This window comes from Psittacula echo (assembly GCF_963264785.1).
Source record: "Psittacula echo genome assembly, chromosome: 3".
Classification (NCBI taxonomy): domain Eukaryota; kingdom Metazoa; phylum Chordata; class Aves; order Psittaciformes; family Psittacidae; genus Psittacula; species Psittacula echo.
In genome coordinates, this window is record NC_137736.1 from 83,221,769 (window position 1) to 83,244,128 (window position 22,360).

The window sequence follows — 22,360 nt, forward strand, 5'->3', positions numbered from 1 at the left end:
TGTTACATTATCTGCTAAATTTTAAAACCTATGCACTGTTGCATGTCTATAAAACCAGCTATAGAACTTTTAACAGTTACAGTAAATATTAGTTAAATAAAACTATTTGGCTGTATTGTTTCTATTAATATATTGGGTAAAAGAGTTTATGTATTCAGACGTTCTGTATCCTTTCTTAGCTGGAAGTCAAATTTGTACAGAGTAAGAATTTATCTTCTTTTAGGGGCTATATGGGATTTTAATGTTAGGTGATTTTCTTTGCTATAGGTGGCTTCAGCCAGATTCATATGCTGATCCTCAAAAAACATCATTGATTTTGAATAAAGATGACATTCGATGTGGTTGGCCAACTGTTATTACCGTACAAACAAAAGACCAGTACGGGGATGTTGTTCATGTTCCTAATATGAAGGTAATTACTGTAATCTTGACGACTCTTATGCTTCGTTGTGCCATCTTTTAGTATTTGTTGTAGATACTTACAGAATACTCTCATATAGGGCAGAAAGTGGCATTCATAAATTCAGTGTAGTCAGACTTTCTTACCTCTAAGTCCACAACATTATCAAATTCTGTATTATGCCAACACCATTTCCTGCAGTTTATATCTTGTCTGTAAAGAGCTACACTTGTGTACATATGGAAATAATCAGTTGTAGGCAATGTTTGATGGGGGTGATGTGTAAGGTGACATAAGAATCCATTTTTCAACTTAATTATTGTGTTTCTTCACAAACGTATTGAAGTAACAGAAACCTTCATTTAATCATTCTTTTGGACTCTTTCGGTGTGCAAACCACTGAAGTACCTTTGGTGAATGAAGTCAAATTTTGATAAAAGTGTGTGAAATCTGCAGTATTTAAACATACTTTACTGCAGATTTAGGAAGAGTAATGCATAAACTTATTTTCCAGGTAGTCTGTTCTCCCTCAGCAAACTATGTACAGCTGACTGTGTTACTTGCACTGATGGAGGTCTGTGGTACCTCTGGGGAATAAAGTCAGTTAAAATAATGTTAAAGAGCACAGTATAAATGTACAGTGCTGATAAACTAGGGTGGCAGAGCTAGACAAGATCCAATCTCGCCAGTGCTGACCCACATCTGGCAGGTCCTGATGATGCACTCTGAAATGTGTGTACTTGTTTGAAAGGCTCTTTTCCTAGTCCATAGGCTTTTCAGTTGTGAGAAAACTTAACTAAGCAAACCAGACTACATGCTGCTTCCCAGGGGGTGCTCTGGGCTGGCAGAACTCACACTGCCTGCCCCTTTACTAGTCATGTGCCAAGTCAGTTGAGTGCTTCTCTCATGTATGTTTACATTGTTCAGAGATGCTTGGCTTTGCAGATTGTTTGGTGTAGACACATAGGTTTTTGACACAGCTGGATTTATAGTGAGTTCCCTGAGCACTTTATCACTGTACATTATCAGATATAAAAAACAACGTGTGTGTTTTCTCCCTGAATCACCTTCTGTATTCCACATCTTACTGCAGGTAGAAGTCAAAGCTATTCCTGTGTCTCAGAAAAAAACATCTTTGCAACAAGAGCAAGCTAAAAAGGTACAACGGATACCAGGGAGTCCTGCAACAGCTGCGTCCCCTAGCAGTGATATGACCTTTGGAGGACTTCCTTCACCAAAGCTAGATTCTTCCTATGAGCCAATGATAGTAAAAGAAGCTCGATATATTGCTATTACAATGATGAAGGTAAATTACTGTCATTTCATCAATGTAACTATAAGATTCAGCGTTCAAAGTGTGAAAAGGCATGTAAATGAGAAGGAAAAAGGTGTATTTGGTTTTGGTCACAATCTAAAAATACATTAATTGCAAATTACTTTGGTTATGTTTAAGTTCAGCAGAAAATTAGATGCATAAAAGGATCCAATTGCCTGAACTCTAAAGCCGTTATAAACTGGATTAGCATTTTAAAAGAAAAGTTGTCTTTGATTTTGAATCGTACTGATTAACAAGCTAGTCTGAATCACTCAGGAGAAGTGAAAACAGCTACTGAAATGGTGAAGGGGAAGTAAAAGCAATATATCCATATAGAGTTGGAGTGTTGCAGTGAATCTGTATTAGAAACTAAAACTGGTAAACATAGGGAAAAAATCAGAGCTCAGCACAGTAAAAACAGTCATGATTTCTCTATCAGTGCATGACATTTTAAACAGCATCTGTTGAAATTAGCTGTTGTCAAATGGATCAGCTCTCTCTTCTTGTTGAAATATGCTTAACTTCTTTATTTAACATGTTCCTGGGGAATATTCCAGAGGTTCCTTTCAGGTTAGTCTTTTGCATCCAAAACTTCAACATCTTTTTTTTAATTCACAAGAGAGCTGATATTTTGCTGCTTAAATTAAGGACTGTCTGACATTTTGGGAAATGCAAATGTGTTACCTACTGTATTTGATTAGCTTATTAACAACTTTACGGATTCAAGAAAGTGTAAACATTCTCTTCTACTTCCCTCCCTGCATTACCAAGTACATTCATGGTAGTGTAAAATGCAGATGTCCTCTGACCTTTTCATACCAGCCTGCATGTTGTATCAGTACTTGATATAAACATCCAAATATGATTAGAAACTCCAGCTTCTCACTTCATGACAAAAAATTATGACATGTTGTATAGAGACCCAGAATGGCTGAGCTGCATCTATGTTCAAATGTTATTGAACATTTTAAACACCTCTTCTTCCCCTGTTGTTTTTAATTTAACACAGGAGTTGTATAACTCAGCAACCATTGCAGCCCAGAGAGATTTCTTGCTGAGGGACTCTGTGAAATTCTAGGACTACCATCAGTTACTTCTTCTGGGGCTTTTCCTTGCATTAGTTTCACAGGAAACTGTGCAAGTGAACCAGGTCTTTTTTGTAGTGGCAATCTGTGGAAATGCCACCTCAATATAGAGTGAATATGTTCTTCACTTTCAGTAGAAAGAAAACTCCATTGATAAATCCACTGGCCTGGTTTGAAGTTTTTGACCTACAACATACTTTGCTTTATCCTCACATGGTTTCCAATTCTCTACCTGCATTCAAAGGCTTTTTATACGAGTGTGAGGTGAAAATAGATTCAAGGACTTCACTGTGAGCAAACGTTTAGTTAGCAATACGTGCGTTTATTATCTAAATAATGGCTGTTTTAAAGAGAAAGTGAAGATACTTTTTTTCATGTATGTATATATATGTCTGTGCTTTGGAATTTGTTTCTGGTTCCCTGACCAATGCTTCTGGTGAGTGTAAAGTTAGATTACTATGTTCTTTGAGAAAATACTTTGCTTTCTTTTATTCATGACTGTCCTATAACTGGTAACTGTTGATTTTATGTTTGTTGAATTTAATCTGTTCATAGGCATATGAAAATTATTCTTTTGAAGAGCTACGCTTTGCTTCGCCAACACCAAAGAGGTAAACATTAAAAAATCCCTTTTTGATAGGGACTTAATTAAAATGCCCTGTTACTTCTGCTTACACCCAGATTCACAAGCCTTGATTGCCAGGTAAACTTGTTTAAGGGCAGAAGCAGAAAAATTGCTTCTTTTCTTTCTTTTTAAATTTGCATATTTTTTCTTAAATTTAGGGATTTTGTTTAGAATCGTTAATTCTTAATTGTGCTAGTGTTGATTCCCTATTTGTATTATCTTCTCTCTGAATGTATTATTTCATCATTTGCTGTAAATAAATGTGGCATAGGAAGTTATAACTTCATAATAAATAAGGGCTTAGTACATTGGACAACAAAAAAATGGTACTACAGATGGTTTACAATAAGACAGTAATTGTTTAACTGTGTCAATTGTTCTATTTATGTCTAGACCCAGTGAAAACATGTTGATCAGAGTCAATAATGATGGTACATACTGTGCAAACTGGACTCCTGGAGCTGTTGGTCTCTATACCATTCATGTTACTATAGATGGCATTGAAATAGGTATTTATTTTTCACTATACGTAAGCATGAATTTATATTATATCCACTTTGTATACTGATAAATGTATGTCTTGGTGCTCACAAGGCTTGTTATTACAGTTCATAGCAAAACTTAGCACCCAAGTAGCAACCCACTGAAGAACCAAATGAAAGGGAAAATTGTTCCTGACCATGCAGGAGAAAATAATATCACTTTTACTGTGGAAAACTGAGAAAGTGTGGTCTTAATTGAGACTCTACCCTAGGTCTCAATTGTTTGCACTAATTTTTAAATGCTTTGGGTTTCTTCCTTGCTTAAAATCTTTAAGTTGTCTTGCTAGTCCTAGAGATTATACTATGAGATACTATAGCATGCTGCAGAAAGATTTCCCCCCAAAAAAGGTCTACTGAGGCCATTAATTTGCAGTTTGTCTTTAACAGTGATTGCTGAGAGAATTTCTGTTAGGATTATTACTTGAGGTTATATCCATCTGGTTTGGGTTGGTTTTTTGTTTTTTGTTTTTTTTTTTTAACCTAGTCTTTGTTTGCTTATAGATGCTGGACTAGAAGTGAAAGTAAAAGATCCTCCAAAAGGAATGATACCTCCAGGAACCCAACTTATTAAACCAAAAGCAGAGCCTCAGCCAAACAAGGTTTGGAGAACTGAAAAAAACCACCAAATTCCACAATCAAACACAAACAGATAGTTACCTTGGGGTGGGATTTTATTGTTTACTACGTACTTTACCATGTTACAGTTCTGCAGGACTTAAGGATATTTGAAACCATTTTAATGTACTAAATGGAATGAAATGAATATACTGGATACAGTGAAAGCTACTCATTCCATTTTCTTTCTGTCTATCCATGAATAAAATTGTTAGAAGCTCAACAGAAACTTCCTTAGTCTTGGCTTGTCGCACAAATATTGTGCAACTATTATGAAAGCCACAGGCTGTATTCTGCACTATTATTAGTTCTTTGACACTGTACTATGAAATTAGTTGTATAAAGGGCTTTACAAAGATTTTGTTTTGTGATAAGGATCTTCTTCAGTCAATATGAAATCCAAAAATAGTTTCTTTAGTAATATCTACCTTTCTTAGAACATCATGATTTTATTTTTAATAGTTATTCTTTCTGTAGCTTTTGATTTCCCCGTTTCACCTTGTCGTTCCACCCTGAGGGACTAAAGTAGACATAAATAACAGAGGAAGGCCAAAAGGTGCTATAAGGAAAATGCCTAGAAAATGTGCTATAAGGAAAATGCCACTTCCTCTTAAATGCAAAGGAGAGGGTATTAAATGAGTCATTAAATCCTTTTTTCAATGAAGAAACCTGTATTAAAAGATGTGGAATTCTGAAATACCACGAAGTTATCCTTCCCTGTCTTGGTACAGCTGCAAAGGGGGCTAAGAAATGCATGATTACAAAAACAATTGGGTGTTTGCCAACTTCTTACCTGTACAGCACATCCTGATTTACCTGTTTTACAGCTTTCTGAATAATCCGGAGTCAGCAGCTTTGTTGTACAGTTCCCCAGTCTGTAAATGCGTCCAGCATCTGCTTGTGCTACTAACTAGATTCTTTTCCCTGCACCCACACCTCAAAATAAAAATATTTGCGTTTAGTTTCCACACTTGTTTTTTTATCCCTCATTGCATTATTTCCCTTCTTTTTTCTTTTTTTCCCCCAAAAAAATATTTTTAGGTTTTCCCCCTTCTGTTGGAAGGGAGACCTCTGGTTACTTCATTATCTTAATTAAAACTTCCAGTTCCTACTGGGTGAGATTCATCTCACAGAACTTAATGATATCTATCCAAGCTGATCATCATATGTGTTTGCTGGCAGCAAAGTGAGAGAGACATCTGATCTAAGATGAGATAAATTGCTGGATGGAAGTGCTGTGTTCTTTTGAATTTTTGCAGTGGAAATTGACATGACTAGTTCATACAATAGCAGCTACATTCTGTCAAGTAACAGTCTTCATGACAGTTAAAAATACGTGACAAAAGTTAGGCCTCTGGTATTCTGAGGCATTACTTAGTGTTTAAAAATCTCCCTGTTTTCTTCTGCTCGCATGTCTTGTTTCTTGTTCCAAGCGCTAGTCTCTTTGAAAAAGGAGCCATCTTTCTGTGCTTTATATAGTGCCTGTAGAGCCTGCTGCAAAAATGCATTAGACCTTTCATGGTAAATCACATAATCACATAACAAACCAGGTTAGAATAATTCTTTGTGTATGAATTCTTTGGGTAGCATTAGAAATAATCCAGAAAGGTAATTATTGTACTGTGATACATGTATACGAAGCCAAGAGTACAGATTAGACATGTATTAGTCAGAGAAAGGCCAATATACCAAATCACGTTTTGCTGAGAGAAAGGGCGTTGTTAGAAGCTTCTTCCTCTTCATTGTCAGCCTGAAATTTAATATAACCAAAGGACACTAACAGTGTATTCTCAGAGATGATCTGTTCTTGACTAGAAATGCCAAAATATTTTCATTAAGGTAGTGGAACATTCCAATTTTGTGGTCAAACCTTACTTGAATTGCAAGATGAAAATGGAGTAGTATATGGTAATACAGCATATTACAATTTTGTAAAGACTTCTTTCTCTGCTATTTGAAGTCAGATGAAAATCTGTTTTTTCCTGTCCATCCAAGTTGCTAAAGGAGATTATCATAGTGATCTGTATTCAGCCTGAAGTGTATGACCCATAGGAACTGCTTCCTCCTCATTGGCTGTGAAACTTAGATTAACTAACATGAAGAAAATTCCATTCCACATTGCATTGAGGGAAGCATTACCTTTCATGCTATGTAATGTAATTCAGAGTAGCTGGAACCAAGAGGAAAGAAGCAGTTCTGATTTAGCTGAATTGGAAGTGACAAGTCTGGTACCACAGCAACAAATCTCTTGAAAACTGCTGTGCACTGCAGTACCTTAATCACTGAGCCTTTCTGCATTAGTTACTTCTGCATTAGTTACTTCTTTAGTCAGAATCCATTTTGTTATGAACTGGTTATGAGGGTTACAGGGCAGAGTTACTGAACTATAGAGAAATATTCCAGTCAAAGAGGTGCTATATCAGGAAGAAGACTCAGACAATTAAATTTTTCATGATGATCAGAAATGGAGCGTAATTCCATCTCTTTTTTTGTTGTATTGTCTGTTAGTGGATCTGACCACTAAACCGTTTGTAGTTACAGCTTGAAGTTTTCTATTAACTAGTTAGCTGCTGCAAAGGGGAAAAATGCTCTTTCCTGGCCTGTGCGTATCCACATCTTGAGTGCCAGTACTTCTTCCTCTAAATTCAAGGTTTTAATTGAAGTTTTAGCTTCTTATCATATGATTTTCTGGAGTAACGTTTTTTAATGCAAGGACCCTAATTTGCAAGGCTTTGTTGATGGGCCTTTCTGTGTTGAGAGTGCTGTTAGCAGAGATTCGGCCTTACATTTTTACAGGGACCTTGTAAGTCCTTCTTTTGCCTGTTGAAAAATCTAGATCTTTGGAGTAACAGGATTGTTAGTAAACAAAACCTTGCACATTCTGGAGTAAGTTCCATTTGAAATTCTTCACATTTCTGTCTTTTTTTTTTTAATTAGCTTTAAAATAAATACCATTTCTTAAAATAGTTTATTTGGGGGGAGGGGGGAAATCAGGCACTTAGCTGTTACCTTTCATGACACTTTCCTGAGTTTATTCTTTCCATACCATTCTGTGCTTTATGTTAAGTTAGAGTTTATACTACAGTTGATACTTTTTTCAGTTTTGTCTGTGGAGTTTGAAATTAACCTTACAAGAGAAAAGCTTTATACTACATGGATAGAATATACACACTTCTTAAAACCAAAGACCAAAAGCATGTTTTACATTCGTTCTCTGTTGGATAGGTGCCTGATAATATGTTTGAATGGTGAAAAAAATTATAATGAATGACAACTAGGAGATTTTTGGGGGTGTGGTAAATCAAACTAGTTACAAGGAGCATCTGATCTAACCTTCCTGTGAAAAAGGGAGAAACTATTGAAAGAGCTATTTGAAAAATAAAGAAGTAGAAAGATCTGTTATTTCTCTATTTTTAAATGGCTATTTAAACTGTATAGCTAAAGAAAATATACACATTCTGGCCAGAAAGCTGACTAAAGAGGATATTGTCACAGCACAAATGAGAAGTGGTAATCCCAGGCTGATCAGTTACTGGAAATACTAAATTTGAAAAGTCAAAACCCTTGAAACTTGGAAGAATTAGTAAAATGAATGGAGGGCAGCAGTTAAAGGAGTCAGAAGCTTGTAGTGAATATTGTGTGGTATGATGCAGATCTTTCTAAGGCTGAGTCAAATGCGCTTTCAGGGCTTTTCTTAACTTTATGGTTTTATTGGTTATAGTAAAAAAGTGAAGTTACACACAGCAGCCATGGGAAACTAGCAACAAACTGTAACTCTTAAGACTGCCATCTCATCACTGGCATTTCAGAATCTATTAAACCTACTTCTTTTACTCTTCGAGAGCTCTGTTCCAATTTTTTCTTCCTTACTGTCTTCCTTTGCTTCTCTTAGGTTCGCAAATTTGTGGCCAAGGACAGTGCAGGGCTTCGTATCCGTAGCCACCCTTCCCTTCAGAGTGAGCAAATAGGCATAGTGAAAGTCAATGGATCCATCACTTTCATTGACGAGGTAATTAAGGAATTTCTGTTGAAAATTGGGCTAAGATGTGAAGTGAATTCATGCAAATAATGTTTTTTCATGTTTAGATGTTGACATACACAAATTAAGAACATAACAGTATAAATCACAAAAATCTAAATATTTACTAATTTAGTTTTTCAAGCTGTCATTTCCTTTTGCTTATTTGAAAACCTGTGTAACAAACTTTCGAGACTAATAAGAGGAAACAAAATTCCTAGAGTTCATCTTATAATAATATCTCTAAGAATTAAGGTGTTCATACCTTAACTATTTCAACCCTATGTAAAAATTCAGATGTAGGTGTTACTTTCATTACATCTTTTGCTTACACTTCTGAAAGATCACTAGTGTGTTAGACTACTATGCATGTATGGTTTTTACAATATAACTTCATATACAAGGAATATTTTTGCAATTTATTAAGTTATACAAACAGTGGAAAACTGGCAAGTGGGGAACTTAAAAAAGCTTTATGAAGACTTGACTTTCCTCTTCTCTCAAAGCAACTCTTATTACTGCATGATCTGATTTAAATTTATCTTTGCACCTTGCCTTCTAAAAAGATATGCCTCCCATTGCTTTGAAATTCTGGTTTTGTTGATGTTTCTCTTTACCTGTTTCTTTATTCTATCAGCATAGTGGTGATCATTGCTTCCTTGCTATTGTTGCCTGTTTGTCTGAAGTCTGTTAATCCTTACTAGCTTTGGAACAGTTACAGAAGGGCATGGCTCGTTTTTGTTGCTTGTTTCCCATAGATCCACAATGATGATGGTGTTTGGCTGAGGCTGAATGATGAGACAATAAAGAAGTATGTTCCTAACATGAATGGTTACACTGAAGCCTGGTGTCTGTCTTTTAACCAACATCTTGGCAAGAGCCTTCTGGTACCTGTTGACGTAAGTAAAAGGTGCCTTTGAAAAATATCCAAAAGGTACACTCTATCCTCATTACAAGACTTTCTTTAATTAAGGCTGCAAATGAGTCCTGAGGTAAACAATACTTTGGTTACCAAATACTACCTTATATGTGTCTGCATTTTTGAGGGCTGTTGTGTAATGAGGGTGGAGTGTAGAAAGGTATGGGGCTTTTATGTTGAAACCTCTTGTCCTAGAAAAGAAACAAAAATTCAAGGACTGCTATAACAGCATACAAAAGTATAATCATACTAGTTTGTTGTCTGCACCAGATGTTTCTGATGCAAGATTTCATTGTCCATACAGTGGTCCACTGATGCCATGATTTCAGAAGAGTATTGCAGCCAGCAGTGAATTGATGTAGCTGAGGCTTTCTTAAAAAACTGGGAAAGTTCTTTAGGCTGAGTTTCACACTTGAATCCTTGAGTTATCAATTTATTAACTAATCAAAGATTCCCAGAGCATCAAGACTTGAGTAAAAAATTGAATTTATAAGAGGAGGCACAATGTAACTGAATAACTTCAATGGTGATCACCTTCACGACAATTCAAGGATTACTTCTTTTCTGGAAACAAGATGTAGTTTAAAAAAAGTACATTAGCCAAACCAGTGTTTCTCAGAAAAACTGTTAAAGTGCAGGCGTTTCTGGCTCATCCGGTTTTGTGCATTCCCTAAAATGGGCAGTACCTTGGTTTCTTCAGGGTAATGTGAGAACCTGATCTAACTGCTAATACTGCTATTTAGATCGGATTTGTCATCTTGTATGAGTGAGCTGCTGCTGTTCCAGTGAAACAGGACTGTTTGCTAGTAGCCAACTGTGAAAGTTCATAAATCCCCTGTGGCTGCAGTCTGTGTTCTGACACTGTTACTCCCTGCCTGTGTCAGGGGGGTTGGAACTAGATAATCTCTAAGGTCGCTTACAACCAAAACTACTCTATAAGATGTGACTAGATTATCTTCTTATTCACTGTCTTGTCTATAAACTATTCATTATTTTGGGAATTACTTTAATACTGTATTTGGGAAGCAAATGATTGGCATATTTATCTAATTTGTTGTAGAATATATGAAAACATGGGCAGAAATTCAGCTTTGCTTAAAATGTTTTGCCTTAGAAATTGACGCACATGAGAATTGCTATATTATACTTCCACAAAACATTAATATTTGTATGCAGCAGTTGCATTTTACCTGTTCACCAGTGATAAAAGTAAATTCACCCTGACTAAGTAGTTAACTTCAGTAAATATTGTAAGTCTGGATGAGTATTACATTGTCAGATTTAATTTTTTTGTTTTGTTTTTTAGTTTAACTATTTCCAATTCTTTTTTAGCTGCTGAAGGGAATAGTTTTGAGCTCAGCAGTCATGTATGTGGTTAGCAAGAAGTTTCTGCTAACCACATGCATGACTTTCAAATAGCTCTAGTACACTCTTACTTCTAGAGAAGAACGTACCTTGTGCTCCCTGAGAAAAGCCTGAAAGGAAATGGGTGTCATAAATAACATTCAGTCTTGGTAATGTAATCTTGAGAATTCTAATTTTATTCTAATAAGTAGGTCAGATACAATCAAATGTGAAAAACAGCATTTAATTATCATACATTTCATTCTCTTCTGTAAACTTCAAATGAAATCCCTTTTTTCTTTTCTTTTTTTTTTTTCCTTAAATGGTGTTGTAAATTAGTTTTGATATCATTTAGACTATTAAGAGCTGATAGACATACCTGTTTTTCTTTTAAGCAGCCAGTTGCATTACATCTTTAATGACACAAGGTGAAACAACACATGCTTGCTTAGTTTCTGATAAGCAATGGCCAACATAGTAACAAGAAGTCTTACAGAAGCAATTGTTGAAACAATATAGCTGTATATAATGAGATGTGTTTTGAACTAGTTTTAGATGGAAGGTTTCTTTGCATCTGTCATATCCTTTCAAATTTTTGAAAGGACTTAGCATGTCCTGAAACTACTGGATTTCATTATGACCATATATAGAATCATAGAATAGTTAGGGTTGGAAAGGACCTTGAGATCATCTAGTTCCAACCCCCCTGCCATGGGCAGGGACACCTCACACTAAACCATGCCACCCAAGGCCTCATCCAACCTGGCCTTGAAACACCGCCAAGGATGGAGCACTCACAACCTCCCTGGGCAACCCATTCCAGTGCCTCACCACCCTCTCAGTAAAGAATTTCTCCCTTATATCCAATCTAAACTTCCCCTGTTTAAGTTTTAACCCATTACCCCTTGTCCTATCACTACAGTCCCTGATGAAGAGTCCATCCCCAGCATCCTTGTAGGCCCCCCTTCAGATACTGGAAGGCTGCTATGAGGTCTCCACACAGCCTTCTCTTCTCCAGGCTGAACAGCCCCAACTTTCTCAGCCTATCTTCATACGGGAGGTGCTCCAGTCCCCTGATCATCCTCGTGACCCTCCTCTGGACTTGTTCCAACAGTTCCATGTCCTTTTTATGTTGAGGACACCAGAACTGCACACAATACTCCAAGTGAGGTCTCACGAGAGCAGAGTAGAGGGGCAGGATCACCTCCTTTGACCTGCTGGTCATGCTCCCTTTGATGCAGCCCAGGACACAGTTGGCTTTCTGGGCTGCGAGCGCACACTGAAGCCGGCTCATGTTCATTTTCTCATCGACCAACACCCCCAAGTCCTTCTCTGCAGGGCTGCTCTGAATCTCTTCTCTGCCCAACCTGTAGCTGTGGGCATGAAGACTTGTCATTTATTATAAGCATAAAGATTTGTCATTTGATTCATAATAATGAAAGGAAAAACTGTTCTCTAATATTTTCTTTCTTAAAGGCCACAGAACAAAAGTCAAGGTTCAGTGGCTTATTTGTGAGTGCCTTAGTCTTTACTGCATGCTTTTCCAGCATTATGCACCACACAACTTTATGAAATTCAAGGAACTCTTTTGTAAGCTCCTGATTTTTGTAGCTCAGCTTGAAACTTTTTTTTCTGCTAAATCTTGATCATCCCTTAAGTAAAATCTCATTACATTCTCTAAAATATGTAAAAAAGTATATTTTTAAAAGCAAGCTGTAATGCTTCATCACTGTATTAATTGAACAGTGAACAAAAACCCCCAGCATTTTGCAGCAGTGTTAATTTTGGCCTCCTGTCCTCTTGAGACATATGTTGTATCTACATTTTATTTATTGACATTAACTACATATTTTATGGTACAACAAACATTGAGTATCGTAGATTTCCTAAATTATTAGTTTCTTCTGTATATTTTGTCCAAAGCTGTTCTATTTAAAGACAAATAATCTTAGGATAGTGGAGATGCATTGTAGTTACTATTTATCTGACCTGTGGTCATTTACCTGCTTGGAAAATCTGCATAGTTGAATCTGTTCCTCTTGTTGCTCTTGTGCTTTCATGAGAAACTGCTATACAGCCATTGATCTGAAATTGTGCTTCCAATCCATTGTAGGCAATGTGATTACAAGACTGTGAATTTAATAGAGTCTGATTTTGGATAAACTGCTTCCATCTCTTGTAGTCACTTTTCTTTTTGTCTTGTGATATTCAGTTAACTTTTTGAGAAAGTACTTGTGAAGTTCCTTAAAAATTTATGTTCTTATGCTTACACACGGTACTTAGTAGAAAGGTACAAACGTCATAAACCAGTACCCAGTAGGAGGCAATAAATTTGATCTTGATTAAACTCTGGAACATGACTTCTAATAAATCGTATTCTAAATATGGTTTTGTTACTTAATTTTAATTATGCAACTTTACTACAAGGCATATTGTACTCTGCTGGCCAGTTATATCATTACATTCCTCAACCACCGGGAAGGCAAACAGGATTGAGAAACTGCATTTTTTAGAACCAGAATTAGTATATAGACTGCAGTGTTTGGTCACAGAACTTCAGAAAGCTGAGTGTGCTGTAGAAACATTGAAGGACATTTACAAGAGATTTCTACCATCTCTTAGGCATGATGGAAGGCAGTTGGAAATTAAGATTATGTTGAGAAAAATGTCGAGTTTTTTTTCAAAGCTAAGGCTTATCTTAATAATATTGAGATTTTGAATACTTCTCAATGATCTGCTAATTTTTGGTGGCAAATTTAAGTATTCTTTTTCCCCCTGAAACGTTATTGAAAAAAAGTATGAATTCCTGAATTTTTTTTTTTTTTTTTTTCTTTTTGGAAGGGAAAGCTTGAAAGGAAAAAAAAAGAAACTAAATCTGCAGATGGTAGCATAAGGATTAAATATTGAGCTTGTATTTAGTACTTTCTTCAGAATGAAAACTAAAAAAAGTGCCTGATCTGTTCATCTAAACTAACATACAGTGTGGTAGTAGCCAGGAAGCTCTAAAGCTCCCACACAAAAGGAGAGCTTCTAACTTGATCTTCTTAGTGTTGTGAAGCCAGCATGGCCCCATTTCACTACTGTTGGTTTCTTTTGTGTTTTACATCTACAGCTTTGCAACATACAAAAATAGATCTTTAAAGTGATACTTAAATATTTTATGTACAGGTAGTCCATATTTCTCTGTAGAAGTCTATGGCAAAATATGAGACATGCTGCAAAATAATATAATCAGTCAGTTGATCTATGTTGGATGCTTATGAAATCCAGTCTCATTAGGCAAGCATGGGCTTCTTATAGTTTTTGTAGTTTTATTTCAAATTGATAAGCCTTTACCCTGCCAATCTTCCTATCTAAGACCCTCACCACCTTCACTGGTGCCCCAAACATATCTTACTAGGGCATTGGTACCTCTTTCTATTTTAAGTAGAGGTACTGAAAATTCAAAAGAAATGCTGGTGTTTTGACAGTTTCTCTGTTTGACAAAAGCACAAATCATTTGTGTTACTGAAACTTCTTGTAAACAGATGTTTGGCAAACAGAACATAACTGAATGATTTGCTTCTATCATGAGACAGAAGCATGGATTTACTTACTTTCAACATGTGAATGTCTTTCAAGGAATACAGGGAAGGCATGCCAAGAGTGTTTTGTACTTGTTTCAGCTTAAAGGGGTTCATTGCCTTTTCTTTAATTACTGTTAAATTTTAAAGTGGCTGATGTCCAGTGATTTCAATTGGTTTCCCTATCAGAATGGGGATAGAAAAAGAGACTTCATTTCATGTTCATGGAGATAAAAAGCTTGATGTGCCAAAGGGATGCTGTCATAAATACCCATTATTGGTACTACTGTATACATATTATTAATCCTTTTATTTGACAGGAAAAGTGAAAAATTATTTGAAATGAATACAAACTAGTTTATGGGGGGGAAAATGGTTTCTTTTTCATGTTTTCCAGTGATTAATAAATGCTGTCCTAGCTGTTCTGTGGGAGGAAAAAATACACAGAACAGCAGTACTCATTTCTAGAGTTTTTGTTATTTGTTATAAAATTAATGAAGTCTCTCTGTCAGCTCTATTTAGTTTATGATAGTTCATAACGAACTAATAAATGCATTTTATATTTTATGAAACTGATGAATCTTAGTATTCTCCTTACAGCACTCTGAAATTTTTGGCTCTGGTGAGGAGCGCAGTATTGATGTATAAACTGGTGAAATCATTCTGTGCAAGTGAATTGCTTTCAGCAACAGAGCGCTTAGCCCTTCTTCATCTATTCAGTTCTGACTTGGTGACTAAAAGTCCATGTGCATTTGTCTTGCAATAGCTGAAATTACCTTTCAGAACAGCAGACCATCTTGCAGTACAAAACCGGGGTTTGTGGTGAGACCAACTACTGTTTCATTGTAACAGAAGCAAGGGATTTTTCTCTGCACAAAGTCTCCAGCTTTATAAGGAATGTCTGGCTCTTAATTTCAGTAAATGGCATGACACACTACATCCATTTTGAGCTTTTGACATACTGAACTGGTTTTATTTAATGGATGATTTGCCATGGTGAGCAATGGGCTGGGGTGACTTGATCAGGAAAGCAAAACTTTTCCCCTTTTACAAAACATTCTACCAGTAAATTTACATGCGGAGAAAGTTTGCATTATAGTACCTTGACCTTCTTCCTCCAGTGTTTCTCTGTTCCCATTTCTTTGTTGATATATGTCTTTTTTTCAAACTTTGTTGCTCAGAATGTCTTTAATGCTAGCCAAGGAGTAAGGGATTTGGACTTTTTTACATGGACTTCCAAAGCTTTACCACTTAAGGTGAGTTAAATGACAGGAACAGTCACTCTGTATCTTGTGTTTTCAGATTGTACCTTATGACTCAATTTCGTAAGTCTGTTTTACTTTGAATTATTTTTACAGGAAATGGCAGGTTTGCGTACAGTGCTGTATCTGTGTCTCTTCCTTTAGGATGAGAAAAAATACCAGGGCAGCTTATTGAATTTTCCTTAACTCATAAGTAGCATTTTCATTTTTTAACAAACCAAGTTAGAAATTGAGTGATGGCCTAGTAACATAATAAAGGCTTTCATTCGCATTGATGCACCATGTCCTATTTATTTATTTTTGTTATTGGGGTGTTCGCATTAAGTTGCAGCATTTAATAAGATGATATTCCTATGAGGAAAGCCACAAATATTTAATAAATACTTAGCCCATTCTTAATCCTTTTATTTTTAAATTATAAAATGATAGGAACAAGTTATGTTATGTACAGTTAAGCAGTTAAAATCATCTGCAGAAGTGCTTCTCTAAATCACTTTGTAGCTCTGAAGCAATTTAGAGTCAAGGGTTTTTTTCAGAAGACATTGTAATGATGATGACACTCAGTATTTGTTTAGAGATTTAAAAACTTATTTTTCCACTGAATCTTTTTCCCCAATATAGCAAACTGCTTTATTATTATGTCAAAATCTAGACAATATTTAAGCTGTCTTTTAAACATACAGATTGATTTATTTTTTTTTTTTTTCATTGAACCAATTTACCTCAGCTTGCATTAACTTGCTTTGAAAGTTAGGTACTTACAGAACAGATTCATTGTTTATATAAAGGCTTCTCGTAAAGACTGCAGTATTAGTCTGGACATAGTGCACAGACCAAAAAGCTGAAAGTATGATAATTAAAGAGATTAAGAAAATACTTATGTTATTTTCTTTTTAATTAATAGAGAAGTTTGGTGTAAAGCGAGTGAAAGTAGTATTCTAAAAAGCAAGGAGTGAACTCATGGAAGGTGTTACAGACTGTGGATGCAAAAATTATCAGCACATTCATAAGAAATTAAACAAATTTATAGAAATCAGATTCATAAATAATAAGGAAAATAGCAAATAGCCTCCAACATCCATAATAAAAAGATACTAAATGTAGTTGGTGTATAAAAGACTATTAAGGACTTGTATGCTAATTATAAAGAGCATCTCCTGTTGCCACTGCTAAACACAATAAATTGGACTAGGTGATCCACCGGCTTCATCCTGTAGGGCATTTCTTAGTTCTTAACTTTCACTTGTTCCTTTAAAAGCAGCCAATACTTGCATTATAAGCATAATAGAGCTCGCTCCTGCTTCTTACTTGCTTTCTTCTGAAAAAAAATGTGCATTACTTTACTCCAGTACCTTGTATTTTTCTGTACAAGAGACCTTTTCTTCAGGCTATGGCTGGCTGAAAAATTTATACTAATATTTCTCTCCTTTCAGTAACTACCAGTTTTTCTCAGTAGGAAACTCAAAAATTGTTTTCTCATTTCAGATTTCAGTATAGATTTTCTCTGTAATTGGTACCAGGTGAAATAAATTTGCAGACCATTTTTATTCTCATAGTGAAAATAATAAATATGCACTAATATTGACATGTGCATTTAAGAATCCATGGTGTTGCTGTTCTTTGTCTTTACTCTAAATTACCAGTGTATTCTAAATGTTAAATCAAAAAAAAGCATATCATTTGGGAAGAGATAATATTCAAATTCCCTTTACGCAGCCCCAAACTTTTTGTCAAAATTTCAGAAATATAGCAGGAAGAAAGTGTATATACTGATAAGTGTCAGTGTGAGACGAGGTTTAGTGAAAGTGGTTAGAATAAATAATTTGTCTATAGTGGTAGGTATGAGATACTACTTTTATATAGATGGTAAAGTTTATACCATCTTTGTTTCAGGAGTAATGCAGTGACTTTCCAGTTAATATCCAACTTACTAGTAGTTAGTTGTTCATTGTTGCACATTAAAATTAGCAATATAACTAGTACCTCTTTTAGCTTTGAAATTTAGCTATTGTAGTCTTAAAATAAGTATTTATTACCTAAAGAGTTCAAAGGTATTATTAATAGGTTTTACTCTGTTTTGTTTTGCCCTTTTTTTTTTTTTTTTTTTTTTTTTTTTAATTTCTCAGGAATCTAGGTGTAATACTGATGATTTTTTCAAAGACCTAAATTCACACTGCCCACAGGAAGCAGTGATGCAAGAACAAGATATGCCATTTCTTCGAGGTGGACCTGGAGTGTACAAGGTAGTGAAGACTGGCCCATCAGGTCACAACATCAGAAGCTGCCCTAACCTTAGAGGTATCCCAATTGGAATGTTAGTTCTGGGAAACAAAGTCAAGGCAGTGGGCGAGGTATGGATCCTTGTAGCTTCAGTTCATGTCTTCATAGATACCAGTATATAACAGTAGTAAACACAACAAAAGAATCTGCCCCTGTACAGGTTTGCTTTTCCAACCCTCACGATAAATACTAACCTATGAACTTGGTTTATATTATAAGTACTAATGCAATTATGTCTTTTGCCTTTTAGCTGTATGCATTGATTGGAATAATGTTAAAATTGTATTGCAGTTGCATATGCTTGCTTATGTATTTCTGTTACAGTTACTGTTATGTTACAGTATTCCTTACAAAATTACGTTTCGTGTCTAACTTTTTTGTCATATTCTTTGACAGAATTTTGTTTAATTGAAAAGATGTTTTTTCTAGGATCTAACCAATTAACACATCCTGTTTCTCTGTATTCTCATTTGTTCAGTTGCTGAACTGTTGTTACTATTCCCAGCTGTGGTATTTTATGGTTAAGAAGGGCTTAAGGATGAAGTGTGTCATGCTATTTCCTAAATATAACGTCAGGGAAAAAATTAGTACTTGTACATACTTTGCGTAAAGAGCTTGGTATTACAATTCTACTGTTGCAGCCACCAATAAAAAGGCATATTTTGGTGAATATCTCCTTCAAGTTTTTATATGGCTTTTTTTGGATGTTCTGAATTTGTGGTGTTGGTGTTTTGCTTCTTTTGAACATAAACAGGTCTAAGATTTTTGTAAATACTCCTAACTGTAAATGTGCCATAAGTAGATTTGGTACTTCAGTCTGCCTCAGCCTGTGGCCTTAATTTAAGAAACTTTTTTTTTACATTTCCTTTGTAATATAAAGATTGGAATGAGTGTCTTTTTCATGTACTATAAGAAGTTGCTGAATAATGCTACTGAATTATCTGAAAAGTCAATAAATTGCGCTTTTTTATGTGTGTGCATCAGGTGACTAATTCAGAAGGTACATGGGTGCAAATGGATAAGAACAGCATGGTAGAGTTCTGTGAAAGTGATGAAGGCGAGGCATGGTCATTAGCTAGAGACAGAGGTGGAAACCAGTATCTCCGACATGAAGATGGCAAGTTGTTGTTTTGTTTTTTAATTTAACTTACTAAAAATTGAGCAATCTAAACGCAACAAAGAAGTAAAGACAGAACTGAGTTTTAAACAGGTATAACATTAATTTACACTTTTCATTTGAGTTACTTTACACAGTTGGACTTCAAAGTTGTTTAGAAATATACTTCAAATATTTTTTAAAAGAATAGTTAAAATATTTCCCCATGTTTTATTCTGTACCAATTACCAATCATAATTTTAACCATCCTTCATTCAGCAAAGAAGGGGAATAACCAGGAGCTTTTAATGTGTGAATTATGGACAGGGGAAGAGTGTTTTCTTAATACTTAGCACAGTGTCTTTTTTGTAGTCATAGATACTCCATTTTTGGTTCTGTCTAATAATGTCAAGTTCTGAGGAGTTCAAAGAGCACAAGTAGATTCTAGAAATTAAGTATTTGTGAATTAGAACAATGCCTTGCTGTTGAAAGCGTATTTATTCAATATTAGAGTTGTTAACTTCAGAATTTCCTGTTCTAATATGAGGCTGTTTGCTTTTCCAGTAGAAAATTATTTCTGTGAAGTTAATAAATTAAGCAGTGTGCAGAAATTTCCACTCAAGAGTACTTATTTTGAGTAAATATAACCTAAATTTAAATGTCACAGTATTTGTGTATTTTTAGTCTTTTCTAGTTTTAGTATTTTTAGATGTCGTTTCATCTTTTCTGAAATTCCTCTGTGATTTAAGAAAGAATTCCCAAGTTTGGAAGAATTTAAATAGGACCCTTTCTTGAAGGTCTGTCTTCAGATTCTTGATACTTCTGTACTGTTACTGAAAGATGTCTCCAAGTACATAATTGTTTTCACAGAAAAACAGAAAAGCAAGCTCCAGACTTTGAGGTCAAAACCCTGTAGTAGGACTTTTACAATCCAGTCCATAGGGATACCATGTTAGAAACTTTCTGATGTGAGTCCTAAGCCTCGACATGTCTGGTATTATTCCTTTCTAGATGAGTCTATGTTTTTGTAAATAGGGTGATGATAGGTATCTCTTGTGTATCTACCTACTGCAGTTTCAGTAGTTATTAGTGCAGTTACTAATATTTCAACCTATTTTATGTTCCTAGTCTATTTTAGTACCAGGTGAAACTCATGTGCTTAAGCGACATCCGAAAATTATTTTAATTAATTGCTTTTATTTACCATGAAATTAATTAGAACTACTCTTTGTCATCAGTTTCAATGCTTTTGCTGGAGGAAAATAATTAGTATTTGGATGAACTCCGGCTACATTTGCAACTATCTATATTTTTATCCAGAAATAATACCATCTTTAAAATTACTTTTTTATTTTCCTTATTCAATAAAATGATAATGAAATTCTCAGAAAGTAGGATTTCTATCAAAGACAAAGCAAAAGTCTTATTGAATCCACAAGCCTTTAGCCAGGTATCTAGATACTTTAGCTGAAACACTACCGCAAGATCTATCTACGTTTGCTTCCAATTGAGAAAATTCCAGCTGTTTTCTTGGAGCTGGTAATTTATTTTTTTTTCTTTTAATTTGGCTGTATCTTGTAAATGTTTGTACTTTGAAATACAGTTTTGGCCTGAAATGTAGTTTTCTAACAAATTTAACAATTGCTGTCTAAAGCATAAACATTGAAGGTTTTGATGGCACTGAAAAACAAAGTGTCCAGCCTGTTCCAAAGCGGCATATTGCAGCAAAATTGGCAGCAACTCGGTCAAACATAAAAGCAGTCTGTATGGTATTAAGTCTTCATCGTTATATTTTTAGAGCATGAGCTCCTAAGAGAGGCGTGCATTTGTTTTTTAAGAGAATTGAGTATAAGTGGAAGAGTGCTGTCTGTGGGGAAAAAATTATCCCTCCTTTGCTTTGTGACTCATCATTCCAATGTAAACCAGTTACGAAGAAGGTCTAATTCTGAAGTGGTATGTTGGTTTTTTTTCACAGAACAAGTTCTTCTAGATCAAAATGTTCAGACTCCTCCCCCAAGCCCTTTTTCAATACAAGCTTTCAGTAAGGGGACAAGCTGTAGTAATGGACAAGGGTTTGATTATGGCCTTGGAAATAACAAAGGTATGTTTATACACTCATATTTTAAAAAATCATGGTTTCCTTAACTTTGCATATATTTTTATTACTCATTTCCTACTCTCTTTAGCCCTATGAGATGATCTCCAAAAGACATAAGCAGTAGCGCAATGAATTGCAAGGTGTTTTACAAAGCATGTAGTTAGTGCTATAACTGCTTTTTTTCTGCTTTATATCACTCAGTCTAAATACTCTGTATAAAAAGGGTCATCAAAGATCCATAACTTACAGTTGAGGCTTTCTGTAACAGTAGACACAAAACTATAATGCAGAAATTGGAAATACATACTTGTAAAACAAGATAATGAAAACTTTGATTTAGAAAGCAGTGCTTTACATTGGTGAGAAACATTTGTAAACACTTTTCACCTGTCCTGAGATTTTTTAAGAGCCTCTAATGGGATAGCAAGATAAAAAGATACCATCTGAGATTTAAGTTGTAAAACTGAAGTTACCTTTCAATCCCAGTAAACTGAAACTGCATGCCTTCTGTCATTCATTGATTAGATCTAGAAGATTTAATAATACAGAAGGGACTTTTGCTGAGGCAGATGTCCCTGAGAAATATTACTTAACCATGGAGCTTTGTCATTCTGCTCTTACATTGCTGTAGTCTGTCCATGCCGCTAAAAACATAGGCCTGAAGTGTGCTATGTGTTTCTAACACCAGCATATCTTTCTAGTGGTCTTCTAAATAAAATAACTTGATTTAAGACTTTTTTTTAAAAGAGAAAAGATGGGGAGATTATTCCTATATGTTCTAGTCTGATGTTTTCTTAGCAACGAAGCTTTATATAATTTCAGTGTTTCAGTGCATAAAGAAGCAGTTCATACTTGTCCATGCATTCCTATAGGAACCCACTTTTCATTTATTTTTTTAAACAAAAGGTGGAAAAGTTGAAGTGTTTTCTTTTTGATTTATAGGGTTTTTTATATAGAACTGCTTTTCCCCCTTCAGCCATACTCTTTTCAAAGTAATGGTTGAATCACAGAAGTGGAAGCGTTTAAGATATTCAGTGTGTGAGGCAGTATTACAGGTTGTCTCTGAGCATCAATTATTCTTTTTCTGCAGAAGCATATTATGAAAATATTTTATTTTCTGTTGTCCAAAGATAAAATCTTGGAGATCAGTATGCTATATTAGCAGGTATCTTAGTTTTTGAAGACCTCGTGATTCTTT

General features: G+C 35.2%; 1 protein-coding gene across 20 annotated transcripts in view; it reads left to right on the forward strand.

Moving 5' to 3' along the window:
- The window catches only part of MYCBP2 (MYC binding protein 2), a 191,338-nt gene that overhangs the window by 116,396 nt on the left and 52,582 nt on the right, over positions 1 to 22,360 (forward strand). For 14 of the 20 annotated variants that reach the window (XM_080612121.1, XM_080612132.1, XM_080612134.1 and 11 more), the window contains 11 exons: positions 268 to 412; positions 1,494 to 1,706; positions 3,356 to 3,411; positions 3,819 to 3,934; positions 4,469 to 4,566; positions 8,475 to 8,591; positions 9,359 to 9,499; positions 15,608 to 15,682; positions 17,815 to 18,039; positions 18,953 to 19,085; positions 21,040 to 21,165. In XM_080612121.1, coding sequence (XP_080468247.1) covers positions 268 to 412; positions 1,494 to 1,706; positions 3,356 to 3,411; positions 3,819 to 3,934; positions 4,469 to 4,566; positions 8,475 to 8,591; positions 9,359 to 9,499; positions 15,608 to 15,682; positions 17,815 to 18,039; positions 18,953 to 19,085; positions 21,040 to 21,165 — 1,445 coding nt within the window. The remainder of the gene's footprint in view (positions 1 to 267; positions 413 to 1,493; positions 1,707 to 3,355; positions 3,412 to 3,818; positions 3,935 to 4,468; positions 4,567 to 8,474; positions 8,592 to 9,358; positions 9,500 to 15,607; positions 15,683 to 17,814; positions 18,040 to 18,952; positions 19,086 to 21,039; positions 21,166 to 22,360) is intronic. The other 6 variants (XM_080612136.1, XM_080612137.1, XM_080612124.1 and 3 more) reach the window with 4 other exon arrangements.